At 37.2% G+C, this 22,505-nt stretch overlaps 1 protein-coding gene across 3 annotated transcripts in view; it reads right to left on the bottom strand.

Annotated features, from left to right (window-relative positions):
* The window catches only part of LOC129360513 (fibroblast growth factor 13), a 92,930-nt gene that overhangs the window by 67,518 nt on the left and 2,907 nt on the right, over positions 1-22,505 (bottom strand). For all 3 annotated transcript variants that reach the window (XM_055030806.1, XM_055030807.1, XM_055030808.1), the window contains one exon: positions 22,208-22,355. In XM_055030806.1, coding sequence (XP_054886781.1) covers positions 22,208-22,256 — 49 coding nt within the window. In that variant the 5' untranslated portion in view covers positions 22,257-22,355. The remainder of the gene's footprint in view (positions 1-22,207; positions 22,356-22,505) is intronic.

Below are 22,505 nucleotides of genomic sequence, written 5' to 3' on the forward strand. Positions count from 1 at the left end.
ATATATATATATATATATATATATATATATATATATATATATATATATATATATATATATATATCTTATAAGATATATAAGATATAAGATCCTGTGGGACTTCCAGATCCAGACAGACAAAATGGTAATGGCGAACCAACCAGACATTGTCGTAGTGGATAAACATCAGAGGAAAGCCTTTGTGGTAGATGTAGCAATACCAAGTGATTGCAACATCAGGAAAAAGGAGCACGAGAAACTGGAGAAATACCAGGGCCTCAGGGAAGAACTGGAGAGGGCCTGGAAGGTGAAGACCACAGTGGTGCCTGTGGTCATCGGGGCCCTCGGGGCAGTAACCCCCAAACTGGAGCAGTGGCTACAACAGATCCCAGGAACAACATCAGACATCTCAGTCCAGAAATGTGCAGTCCTTGGCACAGCCAAGATACTGCGCAGAACCCTCAAGCTCCCAGGCCTCTGGTAGAGGACCCGAGCTCAGAGGATAAGAACCACCCGCGGTGGGTGAGAAGGGAATTTTTTTTTTTTTTTTTTTATATATATATAGTATGAAAAGTGCTGTTTATTTTTTATGGGGGTTTTTCCAGGTGAAGTGGAAAACAGAGAGGTACAAATTTAGCTTTTGTGGGAATTACTTGTGAATTTGGAACCCAAGTTAATTTTGACAACCATGTATAAAACATATAGTGGTATTCAATAAGCTATAATATTTCAGCATCTCAGAACAGTAAACAGGTCAATTATACAAACACTTTCTTCCTGTTAATAATGATGATTTTCTGCATGTGGCTAATAAATATGTGACATTTAGAATTAGAATATTACATACAGTAAGTCCATTAAAAGCTATAAGTACAGAAATACCAGATTAATAGAAAGTATGTTTATTACCTGCTCTAAAAGTAGTTACTAAGATAACTACTTTCAAAAAGTACTTTTAATCTGACAAACTGGCCTCATCAGAACTAATATTTATTGAATATGACAGTATAATTTTCTTGCATGGTTTTTATAGACTGTATACATTTTACAGTGATTGAACATTCAGTTCCTATGCCACTCATAATGTCAGATGACATTTTAAAAGTAAATATAAAAGGTGCCATTACTGGCACAGATCTCTACAGTTACAACTGTAAAGATTAGGTCTCGCGCCATTGAGCTCCAATAAGCAGCACACTGAACCTTGTAAAACTTCAGAGTCAGAATATCACAATGTTTTAGCCAGAAGAGAATTTTACAGCTTCATATGCAGGAAGAAGAAAAGCAAAACTAAAAAACCCAACATACTCTGGCGCATTCAGTCCGGTTCGCCGGACATGTTCGCGCAAGGATAGATTTTTATGACATTAAACTACCTGGTGGAAACAGTGTTCACATCAAACTGGTTTTCATGTGACACCGGGCTGATATGGTTCAGAATAAGGGTTTAATGAGTTCATGTTTCAAAGTTGATAATATAAAGTTGTCACGGGGACATGATGGACATGTAAGCGAAAATGTTTAAAAAGACTTTATATATTCATGCAAATATTGACATGGTGATTTATGCAGAATTATCAGAACAGAAAACAAGACATCATCTGAGATTTCTTTACCAGCAGTGGAGCAGAGGTGGCCTGATAAGTTGACTTCTTTTTTTTCTCAAACAGCGGCAAGGAAAGGATGATCAGGTATGTGCTCATTTTCGATTGCTGCACAAATTATTACACTGATCACAATTGTGCTTTTGGAACATAATAGACAGAGCTTATTGACTGGATTCCTGATTGCAGCTAAAGGCAACGCAGCCTCCTGCTGCTCCTCTTCCCGCAGTAGGATGCTGCGCTGGATCAGGGGAAGCTTCGCCGTCTTTGCCGGATGAACCGACATGTGACTGTCTTTCTCTGTCCCACACTGACTGGTGTGTTGAGGCTTCCCAGATGGAAAAAAAACAGAGCTAGGCACCCAAAGAGTTCATCAAACTTGCTAGTTCTCATTAGGATTGAATTTTAGGTAATCAGTACACTCGAGTATAAAGACCCAACCGTCCGCGTGGTTCATGGATTGTGCACATTACGCCCGAGTATGTGGGGGCCTTAAGTTTAGCACTTAATTTTTATGTACAGAAACTAATATAGAGAAGAAGTAACTGCAGGGAAAGATTAGATATATATTTTTAAAAGTGTCAAGGTGAAGAATAAGAACAGTAAATTAAGAGTAGAGATTCTAAGACAAAAAAAATCTTAAAGTGTTTTAAGACATGGGATTTTAGTGGGGTATTCTGAGTACTAAACATTCTTCAAAGTTACATTTCTAAACTCTTAAACCCTCATCCCTGCAAAAAAGTTTTCAAAAGCAAGCTTTGCTCGAGTTTGTGTAAATGCATTTCACAGTCATCCCGTGGATGTTTGGGAAATGGCTATTGGGGTCTTAATCTTACACGAGATACAGAGAGAGAGATAAGACAAAGAGTATTTGTGCAGACACTCGTCAGCCTTCTGACTACGTCTCAATGAGACAGCTTCCTACAGCAAGGCACACTGCAGAGAAAGACAGGGAGAAAGTAAGGAGGGAAGAAACAGGAGTGAGACAAAGTTCACATTCAAAGGAGTTACATGAAGCGAACTTACAAAAACACATGTAGTCATGCAGTACTCAAAGAAAGAAATGAGTATTAGAAGAGATTCCTAGCCATACGATTAATGTATTTTCATTTTACACAAGTAACATTCATGCTTTATTTTGTTCTTCTACTCAGTGGAAGTGTTTCTCACATAATAGTTACTGATTTTGTCTTTTCTGCTTTCCTACACTTTGATGAATCAGCCTTGAAATGAACTTTCATCAACATTTATGGAAGAAAATCTTATCTCATTTTGGACTCACATGTTCCTAATATGACTGCATGTTTCTGAATCCACCGTTACACTTTGACTGCAATAGCTTTGTACATCCTAAATTTGCCATACTAATGTTGCTCTATGAATAACGTGATTCCCTCAGTAGAACCTAAACTGACTCTCCCTAGACACAGCAGACAAGGATCGTGATAAGACAGTTTTATTCTTGGTTTGCAGGGTTTTCTTTTTGTGCAAGTATACAGATTCAAACTTCAAACTTTCCAAAATAAAAGCCAGAACTTAACTTTCTGGAACTACTAGTGAGAATCGAACCCACTACTCAACATAGGACGACCAAAGTCAAAGCCTTAAAATAAAAACTTACCTTAAAGAGACTATTTGAAGTAAGAATCTCTTTTTCTCTTTCAAATGTTGACAGTTTGTAAAATAAGAATAAGAAATGAGGTGTAAAAAATTGTATTAATGTTTAACACACCTAGAAATTATATATTTTAAAAAATATTAAAGTTTTTAAAAATAAAACATACTATTAATTTGAAGGGTTGTAACTACCAATGTCACAATCCAATCTCAAATATCACTTTAGGGTCCCAATCAAGGCATTTTACTGGACTGAACCCAGGATATTAATCGAGACTGTTACTCAGGTAATATTCAACTTAAAAACCTGCATCTTATTTAATGCGGATAGGTATTTTGCAGGCATTTTTCTGGGTTTTGGGGGAGAACGCAAAAATGAAGTGAGCAATGTAAGGTACAGTCCAATAAAACAAGATTCCGATTTCAGAAATTTATGTTTTTGTTATGAAGACTAGCCAGTTATACTGAACAAAAAGGAAACCTAATCAAATATTTTAAATATATTGCCTACATAAGAAGAGGACAAAAACAGTTTTTGAGATCAATTTTGAATGTTCCTCTCACATGTTTCTCAAACATACAAGAAAAGGTATGATCTCTCTTTTTAGAATCTCACATTTTGTAGCTGCAAATGGTTTCCATAGACGGAAAATGCATAAATAAGCTCGTGAAAGTCCAATATTTTCCTTCATAAACTTACATTATTGAAGAATATTTTCAAATCAATATAAGTAAAACTTCCACTATCAAAGAGAAAAATATATGTGCTTTCCAAAACCTCCACAGGACACTGCAGAGGGCCACACAACCTCCAGTTAACAAGCCCAAACAGGCCCAACGAGGTGGCTCAAACTGCAGCTTCAGTAATGACTGTAGAAAATCTGCCATCATCAGGTCACTTTCCCACCATATTTCTGCTTTCATCTTCCCTTCAATTAATAGGCAGGGTGCTTTGACACAACCACTTATTAGGAAGCAGCAGTGGGCAGGCAGAGATCGCTTTGCAAAGACAAACAACTTAATTAGTGGCGGCAAAGCTTTAATAAGTTCGGCTCAAAATAGTTAGGAAGGGTTGGTGAAAAAAGAAACACAAAAAGGCACTGTAATTATGACTGGGCAACATTGTGACTCCTAACTTACCACCCACAACTTCCTTGTCCTGTTTGTCCTTTGTTTTCAATGCAACACTGTACACACTTATATTAGATTTTGTTTTAAAATTATGGAATAACAAGTTAGAATAATATGCCATCTTTACATTTAGAGGACGTGTAGAAGGAGAGAGCTGTTAAAAACTCACATTCTTTGCCTTGTTAACGTGCAAATGAAATGACAGAGCATAATATCCACATCGTTGCATGCATCTGTCATACTTTCTTTGCATAGAAAGAAATGTGCTTTGTTTCCTGTGTGCTGTCAACAACTTACCAGAGCTAAGAATGAGCTGTCAGGGAAAGCGAACTAAGCTGAAGAGATAATCGCTTTTCCATTCAAAACAACTGCTCAAACCTGCAGATTTACTCACAGCCTTCCAGCATCTGTAACTTTATTCATAACATATTGAGGGAGCAGATCGTCCATAAAATTGAATATAATATAGTATCTACTACCGCTATCTGATCAATATAAAGTTGATGGAAATTACAACACCCAAATCATGTACCTGAACTTTTTAACTCCTAATTTTAATTTAGTGTGAACTTCCAAACTGTTGATAGCTAATGTTTCAGTCTTTAAGGTGAAAGCTACGGCCACTCACTTGCTTCCAAGTTTTTTTGTTTGTCTTGGAAGCAGCCAAAAAGATATTTACTGGCCAAGAGAAACTGTACTAACACAGGACTTTAATCTAATACCTAACAGGGCCGTGGTATTCATTGGTGTTAGGGAAACGGCTACAAACCGCAGTTCTAATGGTACAAACACAAAATATATGATGATATGCATTAATATGCTCAGTGGAAACTGTTGACACTACCACAGCAGCTAGCGTCCGTGGTCTTCTTTATCTCCGCTCTTCGGGATACAGAGAGTGACACTCGTAGATTAGGTGCCTTGGAAATGTCAAAAATTGTGTGTCACATAGCAGTCTAGGTATTTAAGATTCTTTAAAATGTTTCAGAAACAATCCAAACAACTCAATCTATAGTCGTTGGCATTCGTTATTACTTTCGTAATACCATAATAATGCTGCTATGTGACTTCTATGTTCTTCTTCAGCAAATGCAGGTCACTTTAGGGTCACAAACTATTTACACATAAGCTTCATTAAGGTCTCTTGTAATTATTATTTTAAATAAAGTAAAAAAAATAAATTAATTAAATTGAGCATCAAGACCTGCTGTCTAAGTATAATTTAAAGCTACTTTCCCACAGGAGCGGCTTCAACCAGTTTTGCCCCAGCCAGATTCGTTTCCATTAGCAGATCCTCCTCCTGGTTTCTTGCGACCACTTCAGGGGTAGAATGAGCTGCACCAAGCCATTATTACACTCAAGTTTGATTGACAGCAATCTGCACTGCTTGATTGGCCTGTGATTACTGCAGGAGCGAATGCCAGACCTTGCAAACTCCAAACAACAGCAGACCCTGGTCTATACATGGTTCAGTTTTCAGAGATTTTTTTCATAGAACTCAACTCCTAATTATTTGCCGAAAATCTCTCTATTCATATTTTTTGGTAGCACATCTAAAATATTCAAAAGAAAATGCAGCTATAGGTACGTTAGTGCAGTATGGAATCCAGATAATACATTTTATTTAAGTGTATGACAGTATTCAATGTATGGAGTTGTATGCATTGCAGTTATGTTAATGCCAGGTCAGGATGGAGACCCTGTGCCAAAGCTAAGAAAGCAGTGGAGCAAAGAAACTGAGCAGCCATCTGTCCCTCGGGGTTTTGCAGAGCAGAGCTCTGAGCTTCCAATCACCCACACAAACATATCCAATCTCCACCAAAACACACCTCACGTAATCACACATTTACCTGGCATACACTCTGCACATTGCAAAACATGCATATGACTCAAACCTCAGAGTCAGATGTTGTAAAGCCATGTGAAAACAAGCTATTCAATTTTTTTTTGATAGCTCAAGAAATCCGAACTCTGTTTAAATGGAGACTTCCCTTGTTTAGCTACTGAAGTAAAGTTTTTGGTTTGTTACGTTGTCATTAATTTAATCTTTTTCCATCTGTACCAAAATGAATCAATACGTGTACATAGCACCTGACAATGGAAGCGTCTCAAACTTGTTATGTTTGCCTTTTACCTTGTTAAACAAGAAAGGATAAAAACTCAATGAGGTTCAAAACCCAGACAAGTAAATATTTTTTTTTTCATTTGGCTTTCCTTTGTCTTGCAGCTATAGAATCATGCATGTTTTTATTTTTTGAGTGTGATGACTGATTTTGGAGAAAGTGTGAGGTCTGCCTCCACACAGTGTTAACAGCATCCCACCAAAGATGCCCACAGGGTCCTCGATTCTGAACAAACAACCCAACATCCTTCCATAAAAGGAAAAACTGTGGAAGCTTCAGGGACTTCCGATGACGCTCAGATTGACTGTGCTTGAAAGTTTATTCATCTAAATACTTAATACTAGAAATCTGAAAAAAACCTTTGAAAAACACAACTCCTTAAAACACAGCATCCTTATTCTAAGTGGTGACATGTACATAAAGATGTGTGAAAATGTGCCAGCGTCTATGCTGCTTCATATATTCTGAATTATTTATTATCGAGACTGAATGTGTTAACATTTCAAATGGATGAAGCCAGACAATATTTTGCAGACACCAAAGAAAGAATATCTGCAGTAAATAGTTTGTGATTCTTGCTTTTCTATTTTTTTCCCAGTCAGTTTGAATTTATCCCATTAGACAGGAGGAAGGAGCATGAGAGATGTTTTACAGAGAGCAGGGGAATGTGGCATGCAACCCTCTTGTACACGTGCAGCTGTGCACATGGCAACAACATTCATCTTTATCTTTTTTTCCATCAATTATGCATGTAGTGGAAATTCCAACAGCAGTAAAAAGATTAGATTTTGAAAATCAGACGATAAAACTTCACATATTGTTCAAATATTAAACATCCATCTTTATAGCTACATCAAATAAGAAAAGTTGAACGTTTGTCCTGCAGATAATGCACATTATGCCTTGGATAAAAGGTGTGGGATATCAGAGGGCAAACTGTGACATAATTGTGCTTCACTGTGATTACACTTTTTTTCTCCAAATTATTAGTTAGCTTTGGAGGGTTTTGTAACATTACCAAATAAACCAGATTTTGACCACTCAAGCACCATTAAATGATTGTGACCACTCTTCACTCCTCCACAGTGATTTGGCTCGAGCCAGCAAAGGTTAGCCAGTAAATTGTACATAATGTTTTTAATATTCTTCAACTGCAGAAAAAATGTGTGTACAGACTTGCTCTGTTTCTTAGGTTAACGCACAGAAGTTCTCCTCTTAACCAGTAGATTACTCTACAAAGGAACTTCCCCAAACCAGAAGATTACATTTTTAGTGCATAAATAACTACCTACTTTTGTAGAGAAGTTGATGAGCATCACCAGGCAACATGAGGCACACAACTCATGCTGTGACTTCATGCTCTACATGTAATGTCGGTCAAACTGAAAACAATCTTAACTATTTTACTTAATAAAGACACTAAACTCTGAGTTTAGTGATATAAAATAAGAGCAGCCAAAAAATATATATAGAGAGAAACTGTACTGACACATGACTTTAATTTAATACCTGACAGAAAAGCAGATATTTTTTGCTGTAAGGTGGCAGCTTTAGTTTCTAACTCTATATGTAAGCAGTTTTATTTACAAAAAGAAAACCTTAAACTTCTTATTGGGTAAACATTAAAAATAGGGGTAGGGTTTCACAGGACTGTAGAATCGAGTCAAAATTGAACTTTACATATTCACCTCTAAGAGTTGTTTTTGACACAAAACTAATATTTTAAAGTATTTAAACAATTTTCTGTCGTCTCAGTGGTGATCACAGTAAACAGGGTGCAGGTATTTCATTGATTTAAGGGCATTCACACCTGGACAGGTCACCAGTTCAACACATTGTCCTTGAAACACTAAGTTTATTGCCAGCTGTCAAATCGGAATACATGACAATAACACTTCAGTCTATTTCTTATGTATAAAAAAGCACAACTGAAAGGTATTAAAAGCAAACAAAAAAAAAACAATCTGCTCAAATAATTGCTTTCTATTCCTGTCTGCAAAGAATAAGCAAAACAGGAAGCAAGACAAAACCTTAAAATAGCTCAAAAAGACAGCAACATGAAGGACATCAGGGACATAATCACAAACCAGTATGCAACATCTTGTAGATTTTCAGCACATTTCCATCTCTGTCAGATATATCCTGAAGGTTAATGTGATGCAAAGGTCGCTGTGCTTATAATAATTCAATGTAATATTCAAATGCAGAGAACACATCAAAGCACTGGCATTAACAACTGACCATTTGATTACACAGCACACCAGACACACAGACATGACGTAAAGGTCAGTACACGCAAGAACCAGTTACACAACTACTGAAAATCAGGCTACCTAATATAGATGTGTCATGGATCGCAGTTTAATCAAAACAAAAAAAGGCACGCTGGGATTTGAAGCCATGCTGAAACACATAAGATGTTATTTAAATCAGGGGATTGACGCATTTACACATTCTCCCTGTCCTAATTATTTTACTGTAAAATTCAAGCATAGATGAAGGAAGCATTTTGTTGCATGTAACCTTTTCATCTCCCCTAAAGCACTATTCATCTTCTTTATAGACGCCGGTTCTGCTGGTATGGATTACTGTTAGATCACCGGCTGCCATTTGTCTCTTACATTGCCTCTCTCTATACCTTTGTTTAACTCTCCTTCACTTTATCTGTCCCTCTCTGCAGTATACGCAGAGACTTGTCTCCTCTAATTACATTGAAAATGATGTGATCATTCACTGCAGAGAATCTCTCTGACATCTGACAAAACAAAGAAAAAGTTTGTCAAGAGGGAAACTGAATCATCCTTAAGTCAGAAGTTGCTACAGGTCCTTTGATCGTGATTTTAAGGGCTGTGAAGGAAAATTTCAGTCATTAGCACTGCTGAGGGGTTTCGGGAGCATTCAGGACACTACTATGTCAAAATTTACTTTTTAATAAGTTTACGGTAGTTTCTTGGCTTACAGGTTTTACTTGTCCCATGTTGGAGCTCGTAACTGAAGTTACTTGTCAAATCAATTTTCCAATTTGTTTTGTTCCAAGTCTTTGAATAAAAAAAACATTTAGAAATAACCAATGTTGCATTAAAATCATAATGCAATACAATATCTTACAATAAATTGTTTTCAAAATTCATCATAAATAGCACATCTGTTTTTTGACATATGAGGTTGAAGAAGAGTCAGTGAGTTGAATTCATAAATTCCATTTATTAAGACTAAAATACAGCTGCTTCATTCATTCATGCTATCCTTATGGGCCAACAGAGCAATATTGCCTCAAACAACAGTTTGTAATTCCCTTTGTTAGCCTTGTACCTAAGCTCCGCCCTAAAGAGGACACGCCCTAGTGTGTCATTTCCTTTAACCTTAGCTTTGCACACATGTGACCTATGTAAATGCATGTGTGTGTATAGCTGTATACCCTTGGAATTTGTCTTGGTAATTGGTTCACAACTAATTTGTTGCACTGTGTGTGTAATACAGTATGCATGACTTGGCATAAGAATAATCCACGCTAGCTAGGTATCCTTGACTGATGACTCTCATGATTATTGGGGTCTTTTTAGCAGTGGCTGCATGTCATTATGTAAATGAAGACTCCCTGATGAGAAGGAGGCAGGAGCAGGCATGATGCTCATTTCTCCAGACTGTAAAATTGGCTTCAGGGACTGGAGAAGAATCTTTTCTATATTTAGCCTCTTAAAGTCATCTTCTCTATTCGTCCTGAAATCGAAATACGTTGACATTTATACTTCAAAGAATCTATGACTTTCCTCAGCTCACTCAACTCTGTTGGTTTTGATTTCTACAAATTGCTGCTACAAATTCTGTCATTATTATTTATGAATAAGTGAGCTCTCTCTGAGAAATGGTACCAATGCTTTGATACCATCTTTTGTCTTGCAAATTCTAGCCAAAGCCAAACTTAGTCCACTAGTTTCTTAGCATAACATCAACTTTAGATCAGAAATAGCCTCTCTATCTTTAAACAAAGCAGAGGTGTTATTTTGTCAGTATTTGTCAGTATTTAAAAAGTCAGTGATTACCAACTTAAATAAACAGTATAAAGTGTCATAGACACAATTTGCTCTGTCAAAAAAATCTCAGAAAACGTTAAGTAAAGTTTATATTGAAACATACTTATAATTCCTATTATAAGTAATTTTATTAATTATGAGTCCTGCAGATGAGTGCTTTAAACTTGACATCTTTGCACCAATGATTGAAAGATTTAGAAGGGAAGAAGCAGGAAGTTTGACATAGTCAACAATATTAGTTCCAAAAGCCCAGATTGCAAAAGTTCTTTGTGTTTTAGCACTTTGGGCATTCAATAGAAAAATTAAAATGTTGAGAGAGAGCAAGAGAAGAATAAAAATGATGTATAAAGCACTGTGGGGATATGACTGGCTAACTGTTAGCAGTGAGCTGAAGTTAGCATGTGTGTTATAGCTTCTCAATAGTTATGTGGTTTAATTGTGGAAACCAAATGCAGTCAACAGGCATAATGTAGGTTGAGTACAAATAAAAAGACTGAAATGTTCAAAACTTCAAATCCAAACCATAAGAGCAAACTAGACTGAGAACACATAGAAGAAAACACTAAGAATTAGGAGTGAACTGGATGTACTGTGTGCACTCGGAGAGCCAACTGGAAAAGAAAAGGTAATATTACAGACGAGGTGGAAACAGAAACCAGCAACCTAAACAATCACTAAACAGAACTAACCATAACTCCAGAAATATAACCTGACTACCAAACTAAACACTGCAACACAAATCAGATTCTCAACAAACACATAATATACCTAAAATTCAGTACAAAGTAAACACAAAGTTGTAAAGGTAAAGGAAAAAAAAGCAAGACATAATGTACTTAGAATAATCAAACCTGAACTGAACTACACCGAGCAGTCTTTGAAAAAAACATGTGAAACCTTTAATTTTTTAAAATAAGAAAATGAAATTATGTTTGAAAAGTTTTTAAGCATTGGGATCATCTCAGGTTTGAAAAAGTATAAAAACACAGACAGTAGTTTGTGAAACATTTATAACGTAGAGTTTACATTTTTACAAAAATATCTTTGAAAACATTTTCAGCCTGTTCTTGTGGAATGAAAGTTGTGAATCTTCCATTTTTATGAGCTGCCTTCATCATTGCACCTCTACTCAACAGTTATAAAAATAGTTTGAGCTAATAAAAAACCAAGAGATCAATTTACTGAGAGACGTTAAAGCGGCATCCGTAGTATGTTTATCGTCTGGAGTGCAGAGTCACTGCAGAGGGACTTCATCGCAGTCAGTCTTTAATTAATAAGCAAACTGCTGCACTATTTTAACACCTCCAGTTTCCATCAACGTCCATGAACAACTTTAAAAGGCAAAGCTTCAGCTCATTAATAAATTGCTTTTGTTTCTCTAAGATATGTGAGTGATCTTTTTTTCTGACAATGCACCTAAATAAATGTTTTCCTGCAACAATGACTTTAATTTGCTCTGACCACTAAGGGAATGAGAAAAAGATGTATATCTAATTCATATTCAATTAACATTTATTTTAATGTAAAGCAATGTTCAATTCGCACGGAAAACAATGTCTAAGTCCACAGTGTAAGTCTGTGTTCAAGCTGATGTGTGTCAAAGCAACATGAAATTGTGTTACACTTTCTACACAGCTTAGATTTAGACTGTTTATTTTTCCGATGTAGAAAACACAATTTAAATATCACACATCCAGCTTTTGGACAATTTTAACTGGATGAATTTACAAATAGATCTTTCATAATGTCATTTTTACTGTTTTCATTTTAAAATCAATTTTATCTAATAGTCCATCAGGTCAGTTCAGGATCCTGTTTTCCAGGGTTGTGAAGTTTCTTTTTATAGGTCCAGTGCTCTTGTTAGATGAAACACTGATGCAAACTGAAGTGATGCGTCGCCTGTAACCTGCTTGTGAAATCAGCTGCAGGACTGGAGAAGACCAGGAAGCGGATAATCCTGTTAACTACTCACTGCGTGTTTTGAGAGAGCAGGGTGTGCCTGCTGATACAGAGAACACAATGTTGTCAAGATTTAAGCCAGTAAGATCAGATGCAACGTTTGGTTGCATCTTCCTTTCAGGTCAAAATAGAGCTTTTTCACCTTTTAGTTTGTTCACACCTTCATCACTGCATCAGGAAATGTCAGGAATTACTGTTGAACATCAATCATCTTATACTAAAGCTTTACATAAAAATCTGCTTTTAACTGCCTGTTATTAAAGAACATCTGTGAATTCAGAAGACTTTTGAAATCCTGCCTTAAGGTGAGAAGAGGTTAGGAAACTGGAAGGAAGCAATCTGCTCTATACTTACATCCCGAGGCCATCATTTGGCCCCATCATCTTCACCACAGAGGCCTGCTGGCCAGACTCCCAGACCTGTTCTGTTCCAGCCAAATATCTTGTTTATTGCCAATAGTTTTCTTTTTCTTACCCCACCTTAGTAGCCTTTCAAATCTTGACAAACTTCAAGCAACTGTTAGACATCGAGCCTTGAAGGACTGAAACTGACTTAATACTTTTATGATGACTATTTATTAATCCATGCAAAATGTTAAGGGTGCATTCAGACCGGATAATACGGTAGACTCGGTTCGATTGGGGACCAAAATTGTAACATTTGTTACATTTTCAGAACTCTAGTTCGCATTCGCACTGCACTTGTCAAACGACAAACTCTAACTGACAAAACCTGTTGCCCCGTCACCTGTGGGGGCGCTGCTCCAAGAACTACTGAAGGAATCGACACACAACCTCTGAAGAAAACCAGCGCAACTATATTCTTCACAAAAAAGTAAACAAAAACAGAGCAGTGTCGGATTTTAGAGGTTGTAGGGTTTCTTCTTTCATATGCATTACTGGTTTGGACATTGTCTGTTAACCGCTAACGCTAACAACGCTCTTGCAGGCGCCATTACTATGCAGTGAGTCTGTCCACTAAACCAGGCAACGTGGGATGAGCAAAAAGCACAAAAATGATCAAAGCGCCTTTATTTCTTACCCAACTTCTATAAACAAGACTTGCATGAAAGCTGAGAAAATTGCTGATGTTTGTAAGTTTTCTCCCTTGATATAAATCAATTTGATTTCTATTTAGATGCAAGAGAGGACTAAGCAAATTCCTCCATCCTATTTGATGATTCAATGTTCAAACTAACGAGCCAATTAGATCATCTCTTGTCATTTATTAAAGGTTTAAAAATTACAGCAGCTGCAGCGCACCACAGCAATGGGACAATAAGCTGATAAAAAGTTGTAAAGCAACTTAAGATCATTTATAGTCTGCTTTTTCTTTCTTAGTGTTGGCACACAAACTCGTTGATATGACAACCGACACAACATCTTCGTTAACCCGCAGAGCAGAGAGTAATATATTGACCAGAATGACCTGCTAACTTCCTGCTTTTGAAATGGTCTCTAGTCAGATTGCATTCAGACAGGTTTTCTACCATTTTAGAGTCCACTTCAGGACTGAGACCCAGGTTTTCAGGTGGATCAGAGTTCGATTTTTCAGTCCGTTTTGGAATTCAAATTTGCATTCAGACCTCCCCAAAAACTCGGACTTTCATGACAAATGAATAAGAGTCTGATTCAGGAATCTAATCCTGGGTTGGTCTGAATACACCCTAAAACTCTGATTCCAACAGCAGCAAGACAAGGAGTTTCAGTTTATGTGTCAAATACAGTAGAAAGCCTCAGGGCACTTTCCCACCTTGACATTCAATTCTGCAAATCTATTTTGAATTGCAGAAAATTGGTAAATACGATTTAACTGTCTGTGAAGTTGTGATAATATTGATTTTAGTCAGGATTTTTCCTGCTACTTTCTACACCATCTCAGCAAACTGATACTCCCACATGTATCAGATCTGCATCTGGGTGTGCTTTACAATCTGCAGAATTATACCAGGAATATGGGAGGTTTCTGCGCATGCACCAGAAACTTCAACTGTACAGTGCATGAGGTGACATAATTATATAATGCAAGTCTGACAAAGTGCCAAAAGTTTCCTGCAATAATGTAGTCCACTATCAATGTGCAATTTTATGCAAAATGTTACCCTGGAAAAGGTATATGTGTGGACTGTACATCTTCACAAGTGCAGCCAGAACAGTCTTACAGACGCATTTTCTATTTCAACTACAGCCCTCAGAATTTACGACTTTCCTCCATGAAACCAAATGCACAATTTGGAGTTGTACATGCTTCTGACCAGCTTGGAGCATTTGCATATCTATAATTCAGGGAATTAAATTTTTCATAGCCCAGAAGACCATCACAAAACCCTGAAGACTGGCTGATTTTAGCATCAAAGTACAGTAATATGATTTGAAGTCAGTTCAGTGCAACATTGATAAATACAGTTTGCTTGCTGCACACCTATAAAAAGTCATTACAAGTAATACTGTAGTTTGTGCGTTTCAAACTGAGTCAAAAGAAAAAGCCCCCAAAATTATTCACTGCAGCATATAGGGAGTAGTTTAGAAACCATTTTTCTGCCAATATTTCTGGTTCAGCATAGAAATGCTTCAACTTTTCACCTTTACAAAAACTCTAATCTGCAACTCATCTCCAACCTCAATTTGCCCTGTACCATTGTAGGACAGGGAGCAAATCGGGCCACCACTGAGTTCACAATACTGACCTTGAGGATTAATGTGTTGTTATTTGCCAGTTTGACACGTGTAACAACAATTATGGAGGATTATATTTAGATGAGATTATATTCTGAAGTGCATATCTGAAAGTAAATTGCAGTAATCCAAAGCGTACAGGTATCAGAAAATCCCACTGTATTTTTTTAGTTTGGATCCACAATTATTATAATGAATCAATTCAGGTAAATAATTAGATCATTATAATCAGCTTTGAAGAACCTCAACGACCTCTGATAAATCTGAAGCAGAAAAGCTCAACACACAATCATCATTTGGGTAGATGGAGTGTTTCACACTGATTAAAACTAAAATCAGTGTTTTAGTTTTGTATAACATAATAAAAAACTAACACAGGCTAGTTACCATGGCCAGTCATGTTACGAGAAGTTGTTTCTCTGCCGTCATCATAGCTGGAGCACATACATGAGATTGATTGTCAGCATTAAGACACTTCCCCTGGCTTCTGTTGGTTATTGCTGATTGTGAGCAGCTAAGTTATGAATATAGCATAAATAAACCACAGGGAGGAGGCACAGTAGTTCAATTTTTCCACAGATTACTTGTTTCATATTATACAGTCAACAGTTTTAAGAGTCAAACTTTTTTTTTAAATGTTAACAGACAAACATAGTGCAGCTTTAAGGTAAGTTTAAAAGTTCCCTTCATGTCTCAAAGGTAAAAGCCATTGATGCACATTTAGGAAGGAGGAAGACTTTCTTCACCTGGTCAGAAAAACACAGCAATACATTTGTTGCAATGATATTACCAGACCTTTTAAATAGCCTATTTTTTATTAACTATTGACCTCTTTCCTTTATTTTCAGTTGTTAAGATTAGAAAATAAGTATAGAGATGATGAAGATAATGAAGACATTTAACAGAAAAAAGCTTGAAGGAATAACTAGAAATAATTTAAACCCTGTTCTTCAGCCCCTACAAATTAACAACTACAGGAAGCATGTTGAAATTTCAACTGAGGACAACTCGCAAAGCCTTTCACCTCAGAAGCCATGCAGCTTTGTGGATTATTAAGCTGACTAATGCATTAGAGCTTTTATGGAGGGAACACTTCAGCAATGATGACGTCAGACAAAAAACGAACCATTTCTAATCCAGGAACTTATCATTGTGCAATGAAGAACTGTGCTGTATCAGAAGATTTCTGGATGCATTTCATCCAGACAAAACAAAAACTGGAACTATAACACACTGATCTAAGGCCACGCTGGGTCACTGACAGAGATGGGTCCTCGGTCTCAAAGCAATCGGCACACAGCTGAGAGATGGAGCGTGGCAGATCCCTGACGCCACTCAGAGACTGTTTCCTCCAGGCATGATCATCAGATCTGCGTCAGTACCAGGAAGGAATCTGACAGGGAACGATTTCACCGCCCTGTCATTGGAAATATATCACGTTCTTTCCAAACACACCGGCTAAATCCGGCAAACCTCATGAAATGGAACAGAACAAACACTGATCTGTAAACATATCTTGATGTAATTTGCAAAACAATTCCTGACAGTAAATCCTTACACAAAGTAACATAATAGCTTGGTGAGACAGTTAAATTATCCTAATTTATTTGTAGTTTCACAAACTGTTAAGTGACAAGAAGAACACTAATTGACTGATGACCTGTCCAGAGTTTACTGAGCTTCTTCTCAGCTACGAACAGACTCTAGAAATGCTCCCACCCACTGATGCTAAACAGGATTAACAAGATAAATGAAGGAAAGAAAATGTGCTGCATGCATGAGTGAACATCTTACAATTTTTTTTTTTTTTGATTTTGCTACATGCTCTATTCAAATTTCACTGGAGCAATTTACAAAACCACAAAAATACTATGGAATATGTATTGCAAAACTGTCCATACTATATTGGGTTTTTCCACATTAAAACCTTAGCATATTTTATAATTAACTTAAAACAAGTTTCTATTTCTTGATGAAAAGTTACTTTTAAGTAAGTGTTTCATGTGTACAAAGATATTTGCACTAAAAGCTTGACAAAAACACTGTGTTTTTGCATATGCACAGCTTAGCATTGATCAATCACGTATCATCCCAAATAAATCCATTTAAGCTTTTGAGGCTGAAACATAAAGCATCAAAACTTCAAGAAACTTCCACATTCAGGGACGCAGGAACTGTGTTTTAAACTTTTTGCAAGACCTTAGAGTTAAATTAAGCCTGGCAGCTCGGGTGCTGACATCTAATCCTGCATCTTAATGATTACACCGTAAAATCTTCTCTTAATTATTACTTTGACCACAGGCTACTCACAGTATCTCCTCAAAGAGCAAACCAGGGTCCTAATGACACTGTGTGCAGTTCTGCTGATGAGATTAGAGCAGGTGTCAGTGTTCTGGGGGGCAGAGCCGCCTCCATTGTGATTAATGAAGCAGCTACAAACTTCTCTCTGGCCATCCATTGATTCAATGGCTTTTCTTGCACCGAATTAATCTGCCAGCAAATATGCGAGACTTATGCCCCGTGATTTGCTCATATCTGCAGTTTAGGGCAGCCGTGAATCGGCTGGCTGACACTTGGAGCCCAGGAGGGGAGTATATCAGCACACTGCACAGGGATGAGGCTGGAGTAGAATGACCGAAGGTAGTAGGGCCGGTTCAAGACTGTTCTGGGGGTAGAGGGAAAAGCCCTCCAGGGGGCTAGAGGGCTCCACAAAATGTGGTTTTGGGGCCCTCTAGTTCTGCTAACAATGTGGACTGGCTGCAATCAGCAGTCCAAACATTAGATCATTCCCACACCTGCTGTAAACTTATTGCATCTCTGGCAGGGCTGTTTACATCAAATACATGTGTAATAGGATACATTTATTGGCCAACTGATTTATTGGCCAGTCGATTACTGGAAAACGAGTTTCTTAATTTTGGGGGATCGTGATCTGCTGATACTTACATGTGAAGCTGATCGTATCCCCTGATCTTATCTTCATGAACAAGGGTTTAAAAATCAGTCCTCTGTCCTCTTCTGCTCTACAGTGAGAGGTTTGACTGACAGATCGACTCACCAGGTCAGGTCTGCATGTTTAACAATATTCACCCCACTGTTGCCAACTCACCGACTTTTTTGCTATATGTAGCAACATTCCAGACAAAAAAATAATTTAGAACTAAAATCTAAATCACCAAGTCAGACTTTCTAAAGATTGGTAACCAGGGATCACCCAGAAAACTGCAATTGGTGACATTCATTGATTAAATACATTTTTCTTAAGCGTTACTCCAATAGCTAAATATTTAATTTATACCAGGTGAATCTTTCTCCCCTGAAAATGTGGACCAGTACTGGTACTGGACTAATTCTGAGCCTTCAAATGATTTTCACATAACTTAGAAGTTGATGTAAAAATAATGTTTGTTTTAGCCACAGAATGATTATGCTCAGCAGCAAACAACAGATTCCCAACCACAGCATAGAGCAGCTCATCCATGTAGCAGCCGTGTTGCCTGATGTAAAAACATTTTGCTGGACAAACATTGAGAAGTTTTAATTATTGTTTAATTATTTGTTTTCTTTTGATCAATAAAATAATTTTTACTTACACATTACTGTAAAAACAACTCAGTTCATAATGAAATTGTGTGGTTTTTGACATTATAATGACAAATTATTACTAAAAAAAAATAAAATCAGCTCCACTGAGAGGGCTCTGGGGTCCAAAATGGCTCCTCAGTTTGCTTATGCCTTGGGCTGGCTCTGCACAGAAGAATGTGCAGAATTTAACACTAATTTATTAGTGTTAAATTAATTACCTGTTAATCAGCAAAACTAATAATAAAAAGGTTCATAAATCGGGATAGGCTTGATCTTATGTAATGTGAGACTACAGTGAGGAGAAGCAGAGTGAAAAGTCCTGCATAACTGATGCAAAATGCTTCAGTGCATAACTATTAAATTGCATATATGGACGTTATCTATCTGTGGGTTCTGAGCGAGAAGAGACATGAAGCTCAGAGCGTGTACGTCCTGTTCACTTTGACACATCACTTTGTCTGCACAGCTTAGCTTCACAAGGACAGAGAAAACTAACACAACATGATTCACTGATGTTGATACCGCAGCCCAGACTCACCACATCCCCCTCCACCCCACCAGGTTTCAGCTTCCTCCTGCAAAAGATAGGCAGCCAATTTTCTGAGAGGTGAAGAGAGCCATTTGTCTCAAAACTTAAAACACTGGTATGTCTTTTTGACATGATTATTACTGGAACCACTACTGAGAAAATGGTTAGTGAGGAAACGTTCAAGTGGTTCCAGTCTTTGTAACCAGGATATTATTTCTCTGTATGAAACAAGGATTAGGACAGACCTGGGAAAGAAAGCTTTTAAATCTTCATTACTGAAACCAATTACAGAAACATCTAAAGACTGAAGAGAAGGTTTCACCCAACAGTTTTAAATCTCTCGTGAATGACAAGAAGACAAAAACCTCTAGCTATAGATGTTTTATGTAATTTGTTTTATCAAAGTATAATATATTTAAAATGTTTTAAAGGTTGAAATCGTCTTGTTTTTATTTTGTTGTGCTGTTGGATAGCCCAAATTCTTGTACAGGAGTGGTTAAATAAAGGTTATGAACAAAGCGGATGACTTGAGTATTATTATAGTTGGAGCAAAAGAACTGTGAAGGTTTTCTGATTTAGTCCCCTGTGTGAAATCATACAGAAACATTATAGATGATCACGAGTTCCTGCTGATATATTTAATAACATTTTTATTACAGAATCTAAAACCACTCACTTATTCTTCTGCCAAGTCCATTTTAGTTCTGCGGAAACTAAGATGGATTGTGAGACTGACTGTGAAGGTGAATTATGGCAAATCAGTTACTGGCTTTAATAACTGCATACAAGATTCATTACAAAGTTAATCTATTATTTAAACAACAATGATGGTTGAAATTTGAGGGTAATTTTAGCAGCTAGTGAGTGATAAATGTTTTGAAAATAGGTTATTTATTCTGCTATGAAAGAGTGGGAGAGTTAGAAGCCAGTGTAGGCCAAGAAAAACTGCCACAGAGATGGCAGGTGCTTCTGGTTTAATGGACTGTTTCTCTGAAATAATTTGCAGGCCGGGTGGTTGCCAGCATTGGCAGGGTCAGGAGTGGTTTTCTCCATGTAAGTCCCTGCTTGTGTGCCATTCAAGTCCATGATGAAGGCAGCTTTCACCCCAGTGATCACGTCACTGATCACTGGGGTGAAAGCTAAGGGCTTTTTTTCTAAATTTAGAAAACAGTAGGGAAACTCAGCTTTTACCTTCGTTTGGTATCTTTTAGGAACTGCTATCCCTTGAAAAACTGTCTGTGCCTTAGTTTATCTCAAACTTCTTCTTCTTTTTCTGGAGTTTAATTTCAACTCAGTCAGTCCAAGTTTGGCTAGATTTAAGGAGCAGCAGACAGATGACGTACTTTGTAGAGTTACAGATGATGATAAATTAGAGTTGCTGTGAGCATTAATATGTTGTTTTCATGGGAATAAATAGTGTTAAAAAATTATTTTTCTTCTTGTTCGTTTTTTTGGTCGCACAGCAGATTATCTGTCTTCTTCTGTCATCGTACTTTTTCACCACATCCATAAATTTCTAATTTGGTCATCCTTCACGTCTTGCGTCACCACATTTCATATACAACTGTAAATTGGAAGAGAATATTGTTTTTTTCTATACAAATTTCCAAAAATGAAACTCTTTATTGCCAAGTTAATTTGAAGAGTATATTTATACTCTTTTTAAGAAATTATCTATTCCTCTCAGTGGTTTTTCAATCATTGGACTAACAGCCAGAATCTAAGGTTTTCACAAATTGTGTGAATTAACCTATAAGAAGCCTGCACAGCCATGGTGTCCTCAACCAGAGAGTCAGAATTTAATATCGTGACATGCAAACATTTGAAATTCAATTTAAAAAAGAACAATCTGATCATTTTCTGTCATTTAACAGTTAGAAATAACCAACTGACCTAAATCAGCCAAACGTTATTCTTAATTTAACATCAGATAGTGAAAAAAAATGTGTATCTGGCTTGCACTGTAGATATTTGTGTGTTATAGCCTTCATAATAATATCAACAAGTCACATTACTCTCTTGTAGTTGCGCTGCCAATTTAAGCCACTTAGGTTATTGATTTGTTGTGAACACATCAAACTGATCCGGAAGGTGACAAAAGGAGCCCCACTTACATTTATGTATGTAAATAAACAGCGCTTGCTCCGGTACCACATCACTAATGTTGCTTTATTGCATCGCACTTTGAAATCAAAAACTAATTTACTAATTTTTTGATAAGCGTCTAAATACTTATCGGTGACGTTCAACAGCTTACAGTGCTGCTTTAAAGTTCTGGGAAATAAAGGTACGTCCTCTTGAAAATAATTATCACCGTGAGCATATATATTTTATAAGTTTCATGAGTTTAAAAGAAAACAGAAAAGGAGCAACAGACTTTTCTGTTGCGCAAAAACATGGTGTGGATGAAACAGGTCCACTAATTAGTCCTGCCATGTTTCTCTGACATCCTTGTCTCTGTGGCAATGTAAAAGCACTTTAATTATTATTATTATTATTATTATTATTATTATTAAATATAGATATGTTGCGTCACAGATCACAGGTTCGGGCTACGAGATCTCACACTGCAGTGACGGCGAGAGCGAGAAACACAAAAGGACCTTTCAACAGGATGCCAGCAACACAAAAGGATGAAATAATTACCACTCCAGCGTTAGAAACATTACTGTAGATGTATTTCTATTCCATGAGAAGGCAGCCAGGTCTACAGAAGGATTTATTGACCAAATTGCCCACGTTTGTGAATACAATTAAAGCATGTGCTCTAAAACTAGTGTGCAGCATGTAGGCCTGCAGAAGCAAATGCATTTGCTCTCGCAACCCGAATGCATCATGCTGGGGATGGTTCCCCGTCCAGCGGCTGCTCTACAACCTCAGAGGGGGATTCGAGCATGCAGGGGGGGTGAATTGGTGCATGTTCCCCATCAGGGATGAAAGCAGTCCGTGCAAGGCAAGGCTCGTCTCTTACCCTTGGAAGCATCCTTGTCTTCTTTAGCCTTCGCCACTTTTCCGCTCATAGATCCCAGTTTGGATGTGTAATTCCCGATTTAGGTAAAAATCGAAATCCCCCTATTTGCTGACCGTCCTCAGTGAAATCGTTCCCAGAGATAAGGGTTCTGTGAGGAGAGAAATGCCGATGAGTCACATAGTTTTATTTTCCACAGCAGCGTTTGGTGACAGACACATCATGAAGCCTAACAAAGGACAGTGGGAGATGCAACCCAATTCAGTTCAATTAGGTATCAATGAAAACATCCAACTCTTGC

This window comes from Poeciliopsis prolifica, unplaced genomic scaffold (genome assembly GCF_027474105.1).
Source record: "Poeciliopsis prolifica strain line A6 unplaced genomic scaffold, Auburn_PproV2 SCAFFOLD006, whole genome shotgun sequence".
In the NCBI taxonomy this organism is placed as follows: Eukaryota; Metazoa; Chordata; class Actinopteri; order Cyprinodontiformes; family Poeciliidae; genus Poeciliopsis; species Poeciliopsis prolifica.